The 17,169-nt window shown below is 39.8% G+C and overlaps 1 protein-coding gene across 4 annotated transcripts in view; it reads left to right on the top strand.

Moving 5' to 3' along the window:
- Positions 1 to 9,652: 9,652 nt before the first annotated feature.
- LOC121954542 overlaps positions 9,653 to 17,169 on the top strand; it is a 34,249-nt gene continuing 26,732 nt past the window's right edge. For all 4 annotated transcript variants that reach the window (XM_042502103.1, XM_042502104.1, XM_042502105.1 and 1 more), the window contains exons 1-5: positions 9,653 to 10,294; positions 10,937 to 11,026; positions 12,405 to 12,548; positions 15,491 to 15,637; positions 16,206 to 16,397. In XM_042502103.1, the coding sequence (XP_042358037.1) occupies positions 9,809 to 10,294; positions 10,937 to 11,026; positions 12,405 to 12,548; positions 15,491 to 15,637; positions 16,206 to 16,397 (1,059 nt within the window). In that variant the 5' untranslated portion in view covers positions 9,653 to 9,808. The remainder of the gene's footprint in view (positions 10,295 to 10,936; positions 11,027 to 12,404; positions 12,549 to 15,490; positions 15,638 to 16,205; positions 16,398 to 17,169) is intronic.

Below are 17,169 nucleotides of genomic sequence, written 5' to 3'. Positions count from 1 at the left end.
ACAAGCCGTTCCACTTGGCAACACTTGGCGATTCAGATGTCAAGCACACAGGCAAGCAATATACTCCAGGCAGGCTGCAGTGCATGATTAAAGTTCCTGCATGTGATTAATAAATCACACCGCCAGGTCAACAGAGCTTCCAAATAAAGGCTTGAAGGCACCCAACCTGCCGCTGGAATGACATCAGAGGTCAAATGTTAAGCCTCCCTCTCAAGGTGATTGATACTGTCGGAGAGGGCAAAATAAGGTACAGCTTGTTTCTGTTATTCAACCTTTGATATGAGAAAATTGCTTCCTGCTGCCGGAGCACAGCTGCCATGTGAACCTATGATGTCACATGATGGAGTGACCTCATCCCACCATACAGCCTGACTGCCACCTGAGGGTGTGAGAAAAGTACAATAAAGGCCTGTATGACATAGTGTGTGCCTGCTTACTGTGCTTCCCACACTGGAACATGCTTGAAGAATGGGCGAGATGCACTATTTTTTGTTTATTAGATATTACGAACTTTAAGCTTGAAGCTAAGTGTTAACATCAGCATGCTAACATGCTCACCATGGCAATGTCAATATGCCAATATTTTGCTGGCTAATTATCACATTTGCCCTCTTAGCTTAGCGTATAATCAACTTTTGCTGATTAGCATTTAATCAAGCCAGTTTTGCTCATGAAAACAGAATCAGACATTTGCATTTTCTGTTTGTACTTTCTGTTTGTAGAATGCATTGGCCGAAATACTATCATCTGACGCAGATTTATGCTTTTATTAGCATTTTTCCTAATTTATTTGCTTTCATTTGCAGATATCTGTTTATAGAGATTAGCTGAAATATTGTGTGGACCTGCCTCAAGGCGCTCACTGTAAAATTTAAGGGATCCCTAATTTATTACCCTGTATTCTCGGATGGAGAGACATTTATAAACCAAATATCATGACAGTCCATCCAATAGTACCAACATTTCATTACTTTCCAAAAAACTCAACCTGATGGTCACACTAAAGGAAAAGTCATCAGATCACTAAAGTCATAAAAGGTTCATCCACCAGGGATCATGAATGTCTACAAAATTTCATAAGATAAGAAAGTCCTTCATTAGTCCCACAGGGGAGAAATTTGCATTGTTAAAGCAACAAAGGGATATCAAAGTAAGGTATGTGCAAGAGCAAATAGAACTATATAAATAGTAACCCCCCCCCCCCCCCCACCACCACCCCCCACACCACAGAAGCGAGAACACAACCCAGACAAGCACAGAGCAAAAAAAAGATAAGAAATAGAAATAGCGCAAAAAGAACAATATAAATAGTAAAAAAAAAAAAAAAATACAAAAAAACAAGATGCAAAACTCAACAGTTAAAAAACATATACACCATTTGCACATGGAAAATAATGGCTATCCATCCAAATGTTAATGAGGTATTCACTTTGGACCAAAGCAGACATTGCCATCCCTGGAGGCTGTTAAGTTTAGCTAAAAATTATGTGAAATGTTCTTTCACTTCCCAAACTTTGGTAGTACAGCCAAGAATAATCAGTTTATCCCCAGTTACCCTTATATTTATTAAGAACAAATGATCCCATGGGTGCCAATCTTTCATCAACTGGCTTCCAGTCCAGAAGTAGCAACACAAATAACTGTGAAGTGGATACATTTGATCATCTACAAATTTACCAGCTGACCTGATCATTAACTAAATGTTGACTTTGAATTATCAGCTTCTTTAAGAGCCAGTGAAAGCCTCTTTTGATCTTTAACTTTCTCCAAACTTTCTCAGCTACACTGCCTGATCTATTTTTCTAGTAACCTCCCCCCCCACACACACACACACACACACAAAACTAGAGATAGAAACAGAGCAAAAAAAAGATAAGAAATAGAAATAGCGCAAAAAGAACAATATAAATAGTAAAAAAAAAAAAAAATACAAAAAAACAAGATGCAAAACTCAACAGTTAAAAAACATATACACCATTTGCACATGGAAAATAATGGCTATCCATCCAAACGTTAATGAGGTATTCACTTTGGACCAAAGCAGACATTGCCATCCCTGGAGGCTGTTAAGTTTAGCTAAAAATTATGTGAAATGTTCTTTCACTTCCCAAACTTTGGTAGTACAGCCAAGAATAATCAGTTTATCCCCAGTTACCCTTATATTTATTAAGAACAAATGATCCCATGGGTGCCAATCTTTCATCAACTGGCTTCCAGTCCAGAAGTAGCAACACAAATAACTGTGAAGTGGATACATTTGATCATCTACAAATTTACCAGCTGACCTGATCATTAACTAAATGTTGACTTTGAATTATCAGCTTCTTTAAGAGCCAGTGAAAGCCTCTTTTGATCTTTAACTCTCTCCAAACTTTCTCAGCTACACTGCCTGATCTATTTTTCTAATGTCCTGGCCAATTGTACATAAGAGTCAGACCCTTTTGTATTAAAGCTAGGTCTGACTCCTGTCTTTGAATTTGAACATACTAACGCAGGTTACTAGACACTGTTTCTACTCACGATACCACCCTGCTGCCAATGTTCGAGGCAGAATAGAACAAATATTACGAGTTGCATGTTTGCATGCAGGAATGCTGCAAAGGGAGGCCAGAGATCACAGTATTATTGATGTCAGAGCAGAATTTACCTCCAAGCAAGTTGTTTGGAGGTTTTTGGAACAATGCCGCTTCAGTTTAAAAGATGAAAAATATATGCGTCATGGCAGGCGGTTGAGATTCATTGTCTCTGCTTGCCTCTCTTCGCTGTGTGACAAACTTGGCACTCTGACTCTCTAAACAATGAGTAGTGGCTGACTAATATGGCATTTTATTGCACATGATGTCATGGCTCCTTATGGTTATGATAGGAGTCGACATGTTCAGAAGAAACGTGTGAAACAGGACTCCCAGGAAGAAGCCCCACAGCCACAGGTGTGTGTGTGTGTGTGTGTGTGTGTGTGTGTGTGTGTGTGTGTGAACCTCAGCTAATAAGCATGTAGTCTCGTTAGGTCAACTAGCCTCAGGTGAGCGTCAAAAACTAGGCACCACAATTATTAAACCAGAGATTAAAGGCTTTAGTTCTTTAGATGACAAGTTTCAAAACTGAACCTTTTTTGTTTTTCTGTTTGTTATGTCATAAATTATGTTCTGAATAGATTTTGGATGAGTAGAACTGCACAAAACCCCATGTGGACATCATGTAGTAAATGCTGAAAATGTGGCTTTCGTAATGTGTTTATATTTCCCTCTGTCCATAAACTGCAGCTGTCATGTTGTTCTGTTCAAGCACAAATCATTTCATTGTTAATGCTGTGTATTAGCTGCAGTGGCTGGAGTACAAAAGCCCACAGGCGAGCCATCTGAGAGAGGCTAGGTCATTGTCAAGATGTGGGTTCAGACTTGTGAGCTAAGAGAGAAGGAATTTAAAGCTGTTTAGATCAACAGATAACCATTAATACAAATGGATGACTTCACTGTTTCATTGGCACCATGCCGTCGCTGCCTTGAAGTTTGGGTTTCATTGTCATTCACAACTTTCTCTTTAGTCTGTCTTTCTTTCCGTTTAAACAAAGAAAAATGAGCTAAACTGGTATAAATATGCTCATATTGTGTAAAACTGTCTAAATCTGTCTTGCTTGTAAAAACTTAAAAATAGGGCCATATGATTACATTTTGGTGGTGGTTCAGTTCTGGCACCCAACATATTATTTTAACTATTTTAATTTCTATTCTATTTCAATAGTATTTTCATATTTTTATGGTAATTTTCTTCCATATTTTTCTCTTGCATTTTGCAATACTTGCTTGTATTTTTATTTTCTTTTTTTCCCTAAAGTTCCAGTGTGTAAGATTTAGGGAGATTTAGAGGCTTCTATTGGCGAGGATTGTAGATTACCAACACGTCCAGCTGAAATTTCTTCTCTTCAGTTAAGTTAAGAGTTCCTTCAGTGTTCATTGTTCAGGAGGTTCTTTTTACTGGGAACCGATTTATCTGCAGAGGTGTCTTCCTTTACAAAGACAAACAGACCAGGTCAAACCGGCAAAAACACTTAACAAAACAGTTTCACTTTCAAATGAGTGTTTCCCCTACACTGTTCAGCACGTCTCAGACAGGCCACTCGCCCAGCACCTGCTAATGTGTGCTCATCTTTTTTCTCTGATAACTTTAGATCCAGATGTTAGTTTTTATGGGGAGCCAAATTATCTGAAGAGGTCTCTTTCTCTAAAAAATGAATGTACGCAGTGATTTGCACTGTTAAAAACACTGCATGAGGTTTCCCATATTTTTTTTTTCCAGTGCTCTCATCATGCAATGGGTTGTACCTACGAAAATGTAAGAAACACAAATGGCCCTATCTAGAGCCAGTGTTTGGTTTGTTGCACCAGCAACATCGCAATTTGATTTTAAAGGGACACACTACCTATGTGGATATACAGCTCATTTTTAGGTAATGAAAACACACAAAAAAATCTTATTTTCAGGTGACTTGCACAAAAGACAGCATGCTCTTTATATTTTATTCCATTTCTGCCAGTATTTCCCCTTAAATCCTACACACTGGATCTTTAAAACGTTTGTTGCATCAGTACTCCCGAGCAAACGCGATATAAAAACTTATGAGACATGACCCAGATCCTGATTCTGGACTATAAAAGTAATAGATAGAGGCTTAACTCTAATGACTTCAGAGGTTAGTTAAGTTTTAGTTAAAATTCAATTAATAGAGTTTTTTTGTGTGGTTAAGTTGGAGGACTGTCCAGTGTTGGGGTTAAATCTCTCTGGGTGCTGTCTACGTACTAAAAATCTCCAGCCAAGCATTCCTGATACAACACATGTGAGGAAAGCATTTTCATTTTTCCTCTCCTTTCATATTAACCATTTCCAAAACATCAAATCTTTTTTGATCATGATCCAAAGCAAAAATTCAATCTTATCTGTACTGAAACTTGACCAGGAGGCCAATCATGCCTTTGTGATGACATACACCAAGTGGAAAAGTACAGACCCCCACTAGCTCCCATGCATATTCTCTCCTCTACCGCGGCTATCGCTCTGCTTTCATGCGGGCTGCCTCGGTGACATCACCCCTTGAAAGAGTCTTCAAAGTCCTATTTACTGACTAATAAAATGGAAGATATCTAACAAGGGTGATCACCAACCGGGGCCTGTGGTGAGGAAGCATCGGGATTTTATTATCATCTTGGGAGGCAATGATATCAGCCATCAGGCCAGAACTGGCTTGTCTTTAACGGCCATCCTCAAAGATGCACATAAAGGAAGATGGCACAAATTAAGAGCTTTCAGATCGAGGCTGAGGTCTAAATGATTTGTAACGGATGTGGGCAGCACAGTTAAACATTACGTACAAGATTTGAATGAGAGCTGTGGGGAGGGAGGGGAGACTGCAGGGTAAACAACATAAGGAAGGTGTTACAGTAGCTTATTCTGACTTGGTTGGCAGAGGTGGGACACCTGGTTCAAATCTAATCAGGCAGCGACTCTGTGAGCAAACAACTTTCCATCCTTTATAAATGTTTACAGGCTAAGTGGAAAACAGGGTATGTACTCACAAAGCGTTCAGTTCAGAGGTTAAAGGATGAGTTTTCATACAATTTGATAATATTCATGAATTTAGGCTTTCATTATAGGAGATAAAAGCAGATGTCTGCTTGTGTGAGTGTAGTTATGTAAAGGTATATATGTTTTTATACTGTATATATGTTAGAGACAAAGTTCATGCATTAATTCAGGAGTAACCGAAAAGGGGTAGAAAATAATAATCCTTTTTGAACAATTACGATATTTTTTTTTTATAGGTTTTTTTTGGTTATAAAAGTCTGTTCATTGAGCTGTGTACAGATTCTCATCTATTTCAATTATGATTTTGTTTTATTTTTAGCTTTTTTTGTTTTATTTTTTCAAAATAAATACTAGTAGCATACCATAGGTTACTCGGATTATCTCAAATCTTATATGATGCTATTGTAAAAACTTGAGCGAAGATACCATGCCCCTGGTTACTAACAAAGATTTTATGGATATGATTTTTGGGCTACACCTCTCCTGCCCACCCTTTAATTATATTTGAAAGTAAAGGTTAAAAGGAAAAGTTTGACGTTTAACTTTCTTGCCGAGAGCTAGATGACAAAACTGAAATCACTTTCATGCCTGTGCTTTGAGTCCTGAGCTTGAGCCAGGAGATGGCTGTCTTAGATTAGCATAAAGACTCTCCATAATTTAAAAATAGGCCTACCAGCACTTATGTTAATTAGTGAGCTTTAAAGGTACTGATAAGTGCGCTTTTGAACTTTATTATCTTTATGGTTTATTCTTGGCTAATGGCATCCTGGCTCCAGCTACCCTACAAAGGCTAACTGAGGTAACTACGATAACACTGAAACTGAGAATAAAGGCTTTAAAGTTTTTTGACTGTAAATGTGTCATAGGTAGAAACATGGTGACACATTTATTGAATAGGTATTCATAAAATAACTTTTATGCCTAAAAACCATAATCAGTAAATTATTGATTTTGACCTATAACCCCAGAAATGCAAAAACACTGTAAATACTGCACTCTGCAGTTGTATTACCTTAAACAGCTGTATAGGTCATGCAAAAGCAAAGTATAGTGGGTGCAACTTCAAAGTCTTTCTGTCTTTCAACACGAGAAAAACTGTTTGCATTTATTACTAGATTCAAAAACAGGGAATATCAAACAACCCTCAATATTTTTTTTGTAATATTCACTTTACACATTAGGTTCAACCTAAATTAGTTGACATCATCCTTATCACAGATCTTGCTTGGGTCATCATCACGTTATTGTCAGTTACTATGTCAATGGCATCATTCTCAGGTTCACCTTTCACCAAAATCGACTTACTGCAGTTCTTCTGGCCCAACAGAATCCCAAATCTCCAAGAACACAAGACAGAGTGCAATAACTACATTTGCTGCAGTTTGCCTTGGGCTTTCATTATATTTTATATATAGTTACTGCAATTTTTACAACTTGTTTTCTCTATAAAAGGAAAAAAAGATCAAACCAATAAATTTTGTCACAAGATAGAACAGATATCCAAAAGGTTTAATTTTGGTCATAACTGTACGAAATGCAGGTAGCCTTTGTTGCGTATTTGCTCATTACTTGTTCCAATAAGTGTATCTCCCAAGATGTCAACATTGCAGCTTATACCTGATTGGTTAGATGCTTAAAGGAATATTGCTATATGTATATAGCCTTCATCTGGAAATGTAACACTTGTGTAAAATGACAGTGTAAAAACTGAAAATGCTAAGCTGGTAAATGTTACACTGCAAAATAATAATTCCTCTTGTTCAAAGGTGTCCAAATTTTTTGTAAAACTTATTGGTGGTCCAACTCTGGTCCGTGGGCTCCACTTTAGGCAGCACTGCTCTTTATTATATTATCTATTAGGGAGATTGAACGATAGTTTCTGTTTAACAAGGTTGTAAGCAGTGCAGACCTATTAACGTTTACATATTATGTTTATTGCAATTTCTATACACTTTAATGTTTTGGTCTAAATGTTAAACAATAAGTTTGGGACATAAATCTGTTCTGGAGTTTTTGATTACTTGCATCCAGTTGTATTCTAGGCTGAACTGTGGATTGCAGTATTTTCAGTAACATCTCTCAGAGGGCTGGTTTGCCTGACACATCACTCACAAAAATATATGTGAATCTGTATTTCTTTCCTGTAAAATATTGATCCTAAATTAAAAATAACCTACATTTCTAAATGCTCCGCGACAACACAACTAGCATTTTGCATGCGGTGGTGTCATAGCCACACAGTGTACCCACCGCGCACATAAATCGCACACTTTTAGAGCCACTCACCCAGCAATATGAGGAAATGGCATTTTAAAGCCAGCCAAACCCCTTGAACCCCACCCATCCCGCCTTCCGTGAACACCACCCAGCCTGCGCAGAATTTATCTCTGATTTCAAGCTGCAACACATTAAAACTCTTCCTTAGATGACTTCATCATGAAACCAGAGCTCTTTTAAAAGCATCATTAACCGTGTCGACGCCGGGGCTACCTCTGTCATAAGGAGCCCTGCTGAGTGACTGTTGGCCTAGTGCTGGATGTTTTAGCCCTTAACCCTTTGAAACCTGGATCGACACCAGTCTCTTGTGTAAAACTTAATTACATTTACATTTTTAGAACTTTTTCCAAGCCATTTACTTGATTTTTTTGTTTTGTTTTGTCTTTTACCATTTACTTCACTTTTTGTGTGCTAATTTTCAGGTAAATTTCTTGTAACTTTTTACTCATTTAAAAATCTAATTTCTTGTGAAGTTGCTCATGGCCTTGCTTAGGTTTCAAGGGGTTAAACAACACAGTAACACTGACAACTTTAGGGCACAAATATATGTCCTTAATATATATTTTTTTCTAAATGTTATGTAATTTTACTACATAATTTGGGAATTCCAAAAGCACTGGGTTGTAAAATGCGGCTTGCACTTCGATTTCATTACTCTGAGTGGATTTAGTTGTAAGTGGCTGAGCAGAAGTTCAACCAGGTGCTGGGGTCAAGTCAGAGGGCAGCCGAGTGAAGAGTGAGAGTTCCTTTTTTGGGAAAGCTTTCACCAGTGGAAGCAGATTCCCTCAGCTCTGCTCCCTGCAAATATTTTCTCTGCTGTCTGCTCTCCTCAGTAATCCTTGCTCCCCTGACATACGCACGCCACCCTTGCCATTCCAATCAGTCAGCCCAACATGTGCTCTGTTGAACCCTTGCCACCGTCAAGGAGTGGTAGGGGTCATCATCTGCTCGACTGTAATTTGCCCCCTCCTCTACATTTGTCATGACAGCAGGTCTGAGGTTTAATGAGCAAAACAACAGGGCTGTTGCATGTGACAACTGCTCCTCATTGATGGGGAAAAGCTTGGAGCCGAGGAGGGCACTTTCATTCCTGGACACACAGAGCTCACACGAGCCTCTGAAGCTTATCCTCTCCTCAGATTTCACCCTGGATTTTTTTTTTTGTTGTTTTGTAATTTTTGCACTGGAACAAAGCACCTCAGGGCTGAAGCTGTTTTCCTGCTCTTCTAGGTTGAGGTAAGGTAGAGGCAGTGTGGGTGTGTGTGTGTTTCAGCTGAGGATATTACCTCATAGAGGATAAGCTGTGATTGAAGAGGTCTGACAGAGGTCTCTCCCTCTGACTCCATTACTTGCCTCTTATCTGGACAGATTTTCTGTTCGGGTTCAGAGGGGAAGTTTTGACAGCCAGGCTTTACAGCCCACTCTCCGCTCTGTCGCTCCTGACAGAGAGAAAGAGAGAGAGAAAGAGAGTGGAGAGGTGGTGACTTCATCCCTCTCTTAACCAACCCTCCTCTTTTCCCCTCCTTTTTTGAGCTTTCTTTTTTTTCTCGCACAGCACAGTCAGGCAGCATGCCAGCAGTTTTCATCTTGCTGCGGTCCCTGGTTATCAGGCTCCTCAGTAGCAGACTGGCAGGCTCAGTGGCACAGTTCCTCAGGAGAAGCCTCTCTACAGGCGCTGCCCACCTTGGCACGGCACTGCGCCACGTCTGGGACCGCGTTAGATCCCAGGAGTCCAAGGAAGCCGTCCTGGGCTGTGTGCTGTGCATTCTCAACATGCACAAGAAGGTGGAGAACTGAGCTCTCCCTCCACTATCTGTTCAGCCCTCCACTTTCCTGCTGAACACAGACTGGACAAACAGAACTCAAGTGAGTGAGGAGTGTGGACAAAGGGATGTGACTTTTTTTTTTTCATTTGGACTTCAGCATTTCTGTTTTCTTATCTGAACTGGCAATGTCTGAGAGCATTGTGAGAAAGGTCCAGCCCTTCACCATTGGGACAAGGCTGTCAGTCCCGGCTGTGCCAAAATGCCAGGACTTTACACAGAGCTATCTGCAGAGCCAGAGTCTGGATAACTGCACTCTACAGCACAATCTGAACTCTCTCTACCTCAGCCGGTCCCAGGTCTGCGCGCATGGCCTCGTCTCACCCATTGTCAAGCAGGTAGCCCCTGTGAGGCACAACCAGGAGGACATGGCAGCTGAGGACCAGCTGAACCAGAATGTCACCTCTCCCAACGCAGTCTCCAGATCCATCAAGAAGATCACAATCTCTGGGAGTAGAGACAGATCAGAGAACAAGGTGTCAGCACAGCTCTCCATCACAGGTTCCACATCTGAAAACAACAATAACAACAACAACGTCACCAGCACATCAGATCCACATCTGCCCAGGATTGTGGGTGTGAGCTGTGAGAATAAGCCCAGTTCTCACTTCAAGGTACAGCACACACTTTAATAATGCAAATATGACAATAAAATAATAATTAAGGAAATAATAAATAATACATAGCCTATCTCACAGAGGTGGGATTTCTTTCAATAGCCTACTGCAATATGATTAAAAGACGAAATGAAGCGAGGTAGTTTATAAATATTTTCAAAGATAAAATGTCTTACATACAGTTGAATGTGATAAATTATTTACTTTTGACAGTTTTGACTACAATGCTGGTCTACAAAGAGAGGAATTAATCTCAACTTAGTATGGTAAATAGACATTTTGTACACTGTTCAACAAAATGCAAATATTTAGCAGCAATGGTTACTAATGTAAATATTACATATCTGAAGAGCCCACGCGTTTTTTCCACTGTTTTACTTGTTAATTAAATTATTTGTGATTATTTTGATATAAAAAAAAAACATTATGACTTATTGTGTGTACCTCGAATAAAATCTTGTAGTTTTTACCATAAACTGGTCGAGATATTTGTTCAAAGAAGTCTAAAAGTAAGCGAAGGTTATTGATAGTCCTTTTTCTCTGCCTGCCACTACTTCCGTTGTCCCTTCCAACCTGTTGTACTCATTTATGGCACATTTTTTCGCACTACCGACTGCTCCTTTTCTGTCAATATTTTAGGTTTTACTCAGAAAAGACAGCAGTGATGACCTTCAGTCCACACAGGGACAAACCAGGCTGAAAGTGAACGGAGAGAGATCCGTCCAACAGGTAAGCTGCTAACGACAAGATGCTAGCTAATGGTTCACTTTAAAATGTCAACATTAGCTAACGTTAACTGCTAACGTTATTTTAAAAATGACGACTGACTAGCTAGCTTGAGGGAAATAAATACGTTGTTTTTTTGTTTTTTTTATCTTTGTATAATTTATAAAGCCTATTAGTATCAAATTCAACCCAATACACACCTTTGACATCGGTATTTTGTTGTTGTCGATGTTAAATTAGCTGTTTTTTTCCTCAGCTTTATTCAGACTGCATTTGTGTTGTTGTGAGACAGTGGGGTCTTTATTGCAGCTGTGGAGCTGATGGATCTCTCCGAGTTTAGGAAGTGAAGTCATGTGCTTTGCTCGCCAAACTTAAACAGTTTTATTATATTATACATTTGGAGCAAAGTTACACAGAGGTGGAAAACCAGTTATAGGAGCAACGTGTCTTTGAATGCCATACAAATGGCCTGTTGTGTATTCTTGCTTTAGTGTAATTTATGAAAGAAACAGTATACAGAAGAAAACACAGTATATGTATATTGTGGGGTATTGTTTAAAGTCAATGGGCTGTTGGATTTGGCTTGTTTCTTGTTGAAGTCATCAGCGTGTGTGCTGTGGATGAAGTGCTGTGTTACAGCAGAGCCTGCAGAGGCAGGGCTCACTGGAAAACATGAGGTCAGGGAAGATGTTAACAAAAGAAAAGGCTGAAGGCTGAATGGAGGTTGCTTATAATAACACACCAACACAGCAGCAACCTCATTTCCCCTTTTTGGACAAAAAAACTACATCACCTCTTATTCTATAACCACAACAGTACCTTACTTTTCCTCCTCTCATATATTATTCATGCAAATACCCCCCAAAAATGGTTCTAATTACATGTGACAAGGTGGTGGTGTCTTTACCTGTCCAGGTATGAAAGAGTGAACATGATCTCCCAAAGTCATTTTAAAGGTGATATGTTTACATGTGAGGCTGACAGCAAAAAACGTCAGACATCCAAGGATCTGTCCGTTCCTGCTTCCTTCATGTGCCCAGATGTTTCCTGATTGGAGAGCAGCAGGAATGCTGGACTGGTGAAGCCGTGCCAGTCGTTTTCACTTCATCTCACGTAGTGCTGACAGTAGGTTTTTGTTAAGCGGGGCCTTGGGGTCACACAAGTTTATAATGTCTATAGCGAGTAAACAAAAGGTGTTACCAATGTGAACGGACACTAGGCCATCCCCCTAATTTTGAGCTTTGCTTTCTTCCTGTGTGATATGTAATAGGTTTTATCACAAGGCAAGCATCATCATCTAATGGTCAAGTTTAAGATAATTCATGATGCAGTCAAATTGCTATGTTTTTAACACTTTGTCATTTGTGGTCTGTGATTACAGATGTCAGTGCCTGAATTGCAGAGGAAGGAGCCTCAGAGGAAAGAAAGTCATCCAGACACTCAGAATGAAGCGTCGGCTGCTGATATGTCCCAAACTGACTGCTTCACTCAGCGCAACTCGCTCTTCAACAAGGAAGTGCTGCAGGTAAAATGTAGCATGCAAACACAATATCAACATCACCAGTTTGCCATGGTCATTCAGGGGGGGTTATTACTGTGGTTGTCAACCTTTTTCATGTCAAGGACTTCTAAATTGATACACATTAGGTCACTGACCCCCATTTATTAAGATTTTGCTTCAGGGACCTCTATCTGAAAATATTTTGGTTGTTAGATCGGATTAAGACCTGAATTCTAGTTGTCAGCTACAGTTGTGGAGATAACTTTAGATGAAGGGGAATCTATGATCTCACATTTGGCTCACTTCTATAGTGAATTAAATTGTAAAAATAAAATATTCCCTATTTTTCTGTGGACCCCCTGGAACTTCCCGAAGGGCTAGAGCCACTGGTTTTTATCGCATGCTGCCCATGAAAAGCTGTACTTTTCTCCCTTTTTTCTGTGTTCCCTCATATAATTGGAAACTAATAAAATGTTTGAGGAGGGTGCGCTTTTTCCACTCCACTTTTCCAGAATATGCAGATGGAGATGTTTTAAGTCATTTTAAAATTAAACCACAGTAAGCAGCATATCTCTCATCTCCTCTGATGTCAAAAATGCTAAATGAAAAGAAGCTGGAGCAAGTTTATCTCAAAAGCAACAAGTGACGCTGTTGAGATGAAATCAGAGTGGAAGCTGCCTGTCGCATGACCCTCGGAGGAGAACAAAATATGCACTGGTTCTTATTTTGTCCCGAGAACTGTATGAGCTGTGTTCGGCTGAGGGAAGAGAGGGAGGGGAAACCGCCACAAGTGAAGCAATTATTTAGGGATGAGATCATTGTTTGGCTCCATCTCTTCACGCCTATGGCCCAGAGAGACGCAGCCAAGCAGCACAACTGGTTGTGTTATCTCATCGCTGCGTCCACCCCAGTGTACAAGGACATTTTTCTGTGAGTTCGGCTGAGGGACATTTTGTGTGGCAGTTGGCTTTGTCATAAGTGATAGGCTGTACTTCCAGTAATAAGAAATTAATTTTGGATGTGTCAGCTGAAAGAAACATGATGTATGTACGTGTTGAGAACAGCTCTGTAGCACGTCGTTAATGTTAACAAGCTTAGCAGCCCGTTTGCTCTTAAGTGGAGTTTGCTTTTCTGTTGCTTTTAGAGGAAACAGCCTTTTGTATGTTAACTTATTTGAAAATGTGCTTTAAATAACCAGAGCTTTTGGTACCTGGGGACCCGCTTGTTTTACAGGGATTAGGTTGACTGCTATCGCTGATGAAAATGTGTTATTTCAGTATTACATCGCTGTGGAAGTGGAAGTGAGTTTTCCAGGGAGAGACTTTTAAAGGTCCCTAATGTTTCAAGCTAGAAGGAGCAAAGCAGGTCACCACATGGAGAAGCACGACGCTCGCTGAGGGCCATCTGTCTCCGAGGCTGCTCTGCAAAACATCTCGCCTTTCACCGTCTCATTTCCATGATAGAGTAATGTCCACTCCCACAGTCTTTTAGGGGCCAAGTTGCATAACTAGAGGGGCTAGAAATTTGGCTTGTTGGTAAACATTTTATAAAGTGTAAAAATGTGCACACCCGTTTTCCAGTTAAAATGCTAAAAATGGGTTCCTTTGAAGCTTGTCAAAATGAAAAACAGCCCGAAAAAAGGTGGTTTCTGCTCACAGATTTATACTCACCAATCATGGAGTTTATTTTAAAATCTGCCTGCTGTGATGTTTTCCTGTGTGGCCACAGATTTTTCAGAAAAAGAAAAAAAAATCTGAAGCAGACATACAATCTGAACTGCATGCATTAGCTGCCTATTCTTTGTATCTAGACTAAGGCCTTACTGTACATTTTGATAAACGGACAATTGTTGTGGAGAGCAGAGAGGAAAAAACAAGGGAATCATAGACTTCCTGTATGAGGTCATTATAATGCCATGGGAGCCAGTGTGAGGAGATAGGGGCCGGCCTGTTTTGTCAAGCTCTTTTCCTTCTGTTCAACACAGAAATACCTCCGCTGCACCGAGGGCCTTGTAAAGTTAATGACTGCCTCTCTGAGGAGAGGTGACATCACATTTTAATCTTGAGCAAAGAGTTGTTTAGAGGCAGTTTCATGTGTGGTCTTGATATTTTATTGATCCCAAAGAGGTGTTACTGTGTGGAGTCAATTTTTCACTGTCAATTGTACAAAATTTCTCAGGAAATCAAGCTTTGATGTAATGTTTTAATGACTTACTTGTGTGTTTATTATTTGACATTCTTCACAATAGCAGCACTGTGAAAAATGAAGTTCTGCAGATTGGATCAGTTGTGTGACTCACTCAGGATCAGTCTGAGGAGCGGAAGAACCGGAGTTGATTTATTAATCCATTCAATTATTGTGACTTTGGTGGGTCGCTCGCTTCCACACTGCAGATCTTTGCAGAAAACAAACACGTACTTTCCAACACTTTCTGACTTCGGCCACCTGGTTTGAAGTTTCTCACTCCATACAAATGCTGCCAGAAAAGGCAGCTCTGCAAGACAAAGCCTTATGCAATGGAGCACAGGCACTTGCCAAGAGAAACTTCTGCTCTGCATAACGTGACATTGGAGAACAAAGAGCTGTTCTTGATGCGTCTGAGGCTCTGTATTACTCGAAGTCAGGAAAGAAAATGTGGCCTGTTTGCTCTCCTGATGAGCTGAAATAAGACCGTGACTGCTGCTTTGTTGAGTGTACCGTCACACAGCAGATATCTTTCTGTAGTTGAGCCTCAGATATAAATTTAACTGAAAACACAGCAAAAGAAATCTGATTTACACAAATACATCTACATTTAAACATAATGGGTAAACACTTAGGTCATGTTATATTACATCCACTTCCTAAAGCACATTCTCAGATTTTACTTTAAAACAAAAGACATTTTTTTAAACAGACATTATTGGTTGGCTATGATGTGCAGCATATCCTAAACATTTTTGTCTGTGTGTCTGTCTGTGTTGCAGGCAGAGGCCTGGATCAAAGGCAAGCTGCAGGACTTGAAGGATGGATGTAATATTCAGCGCTGCCCCCTGCAGGACTGGGAGGAAGCCTCACAGACGCTCCAGAGAGACCTCAAAGACTTTGAGAACACCCTGATTCAACTCAACCAGGTAACAAAATGATGCAACACGCAACTGAGCTCCAACTTAAATATTACTATGTTACCAGAGGAAGCATGTCACAGCAAATGAAATGTTTATTTGAACTTTGTAACAGGTAATGGCATTCTAAATACAAACATTAATCACTTTCTTTGGTACTGAAAGAGTCTGTCAGATCATATAACATATAACATAATGGGCCCGTAGACATTTCCAGTGAAGCAGAGAGAAAAGCAGAACCTCAGTACTCCAGACGGCTCTGTCAAGCCAGTTTATACTCTCCCCCTCAGGAGAAAATGTTTGGAAATGGTACATTGCTGATAATTAACCTCCTCTGACACTCAGACAGCTCAGGAAGGGGCAGAAGCAAAACCTGGAGATCTTTTTTCAGGGGTATATCCAAGAAATTAATGGCAGTTTTCCAAGCTCTGTGAAGCCGGCTGGCACAGAAGCAATGACTCTGACAAAGCTGAGGTGTCAAGAGTACTCAGCCACTGCTCTGTGTCAGTACGGCAGCTCCATCTGCGCTGCACCCAAAGTGAACAGCGACTTCATGTTTTTGTTTCTGCTTTAAAAGATGGGTGAGCAGTTGATCTGCAAGCTGAACCCAACTGCTGATGTGGTAAAGAAGCAGCTCAGCCAGCTCAGGGACCAGTGGCAGACCCTGAAACAGACGGCCGCAAATCAGACGAAGGCCCTGGGCGGAGCCAAAAACTTGCAGGAGTTCAACAGAAAAGTGGACAAGCTGGAGGCATGGATTAAAGAGAAGGTAAAAAAAAATACATCCTCACTTTTTCTGTTGTTGTGCTGTAAGAAGTGAATTTAATTGCATTTTTTTACCCCTTTAGTCATCCTTTTCAGAACCAGTGTTTTTGAACTATTGAGTTAAAGCTTTGCAGGTTTTAATGAAATTGTTTAATTGTGCAGTTTGGGATTTTCAATTATTGCTAACTGCATAATGTAATCATTTTCTATGATGTGTTCATGATCTAATCTTTAGATGTAGCACTAATGCCGAACAGGGTGAAATGAGTTCTTTAAATCAGTTATTTTTATATATATGCACCTTCCTTTGTATTTCTTTTATCTATTTTATTTGTGCTTTGTTTATTTTATTTCCTTTTATTTGTGGTTTTATCGCATTTGTTTTTGGTCTATTTCTTTGTATTATATTATATTGACATCTTGTGTCCTGCATCTTGCATTATTTGTCCTTTTGTTTGAATCTTAACTTTATCCTAATTTTGTCTTGCTTATGTTCAGTAGGACTGGTTGGCTTTCTGTTGTTGTATTGCCCCTTATGTATGTAATTTTTGAATTTCACATACATTTGGCCCCTGAGCCTTTTCCATAATTTAGATCGTGACTCTAATTGTGATCATCTCCGCAATTGTCTTCCCCTGCTTTTTCCATTTATTCAAACAAAGAAGCCATAAGCTTTGTGCCTGTAACAATTAAAACCAAGAACAGCTGGTCCTGAGGCAAATATGAGCATACAGGCAGCTCAGATCAACAGTTGTCAGGATAATTGGCACAAAAAA

This window comes from Plectropomus leopardus, chromosome 15 (assembly GCF_008729295.1).
Source record: "Plectropomus leopardus isolate mb chromosome 15, YSFRI_Pleo_2.0, whole genome shotgun sequence".
NCBI classification, from domain to species: domain Eukaryota; kingdom Metazoa; phylum Chordata; class Actinopteri; order Perciformes; family Serranidae; genus Plectropomus; species Plectropomus leopardus.
Note: the sequence above shows the minus strand (reverse complement) of the source record. Positions and strands in the feature narration are given on the sequence as shown.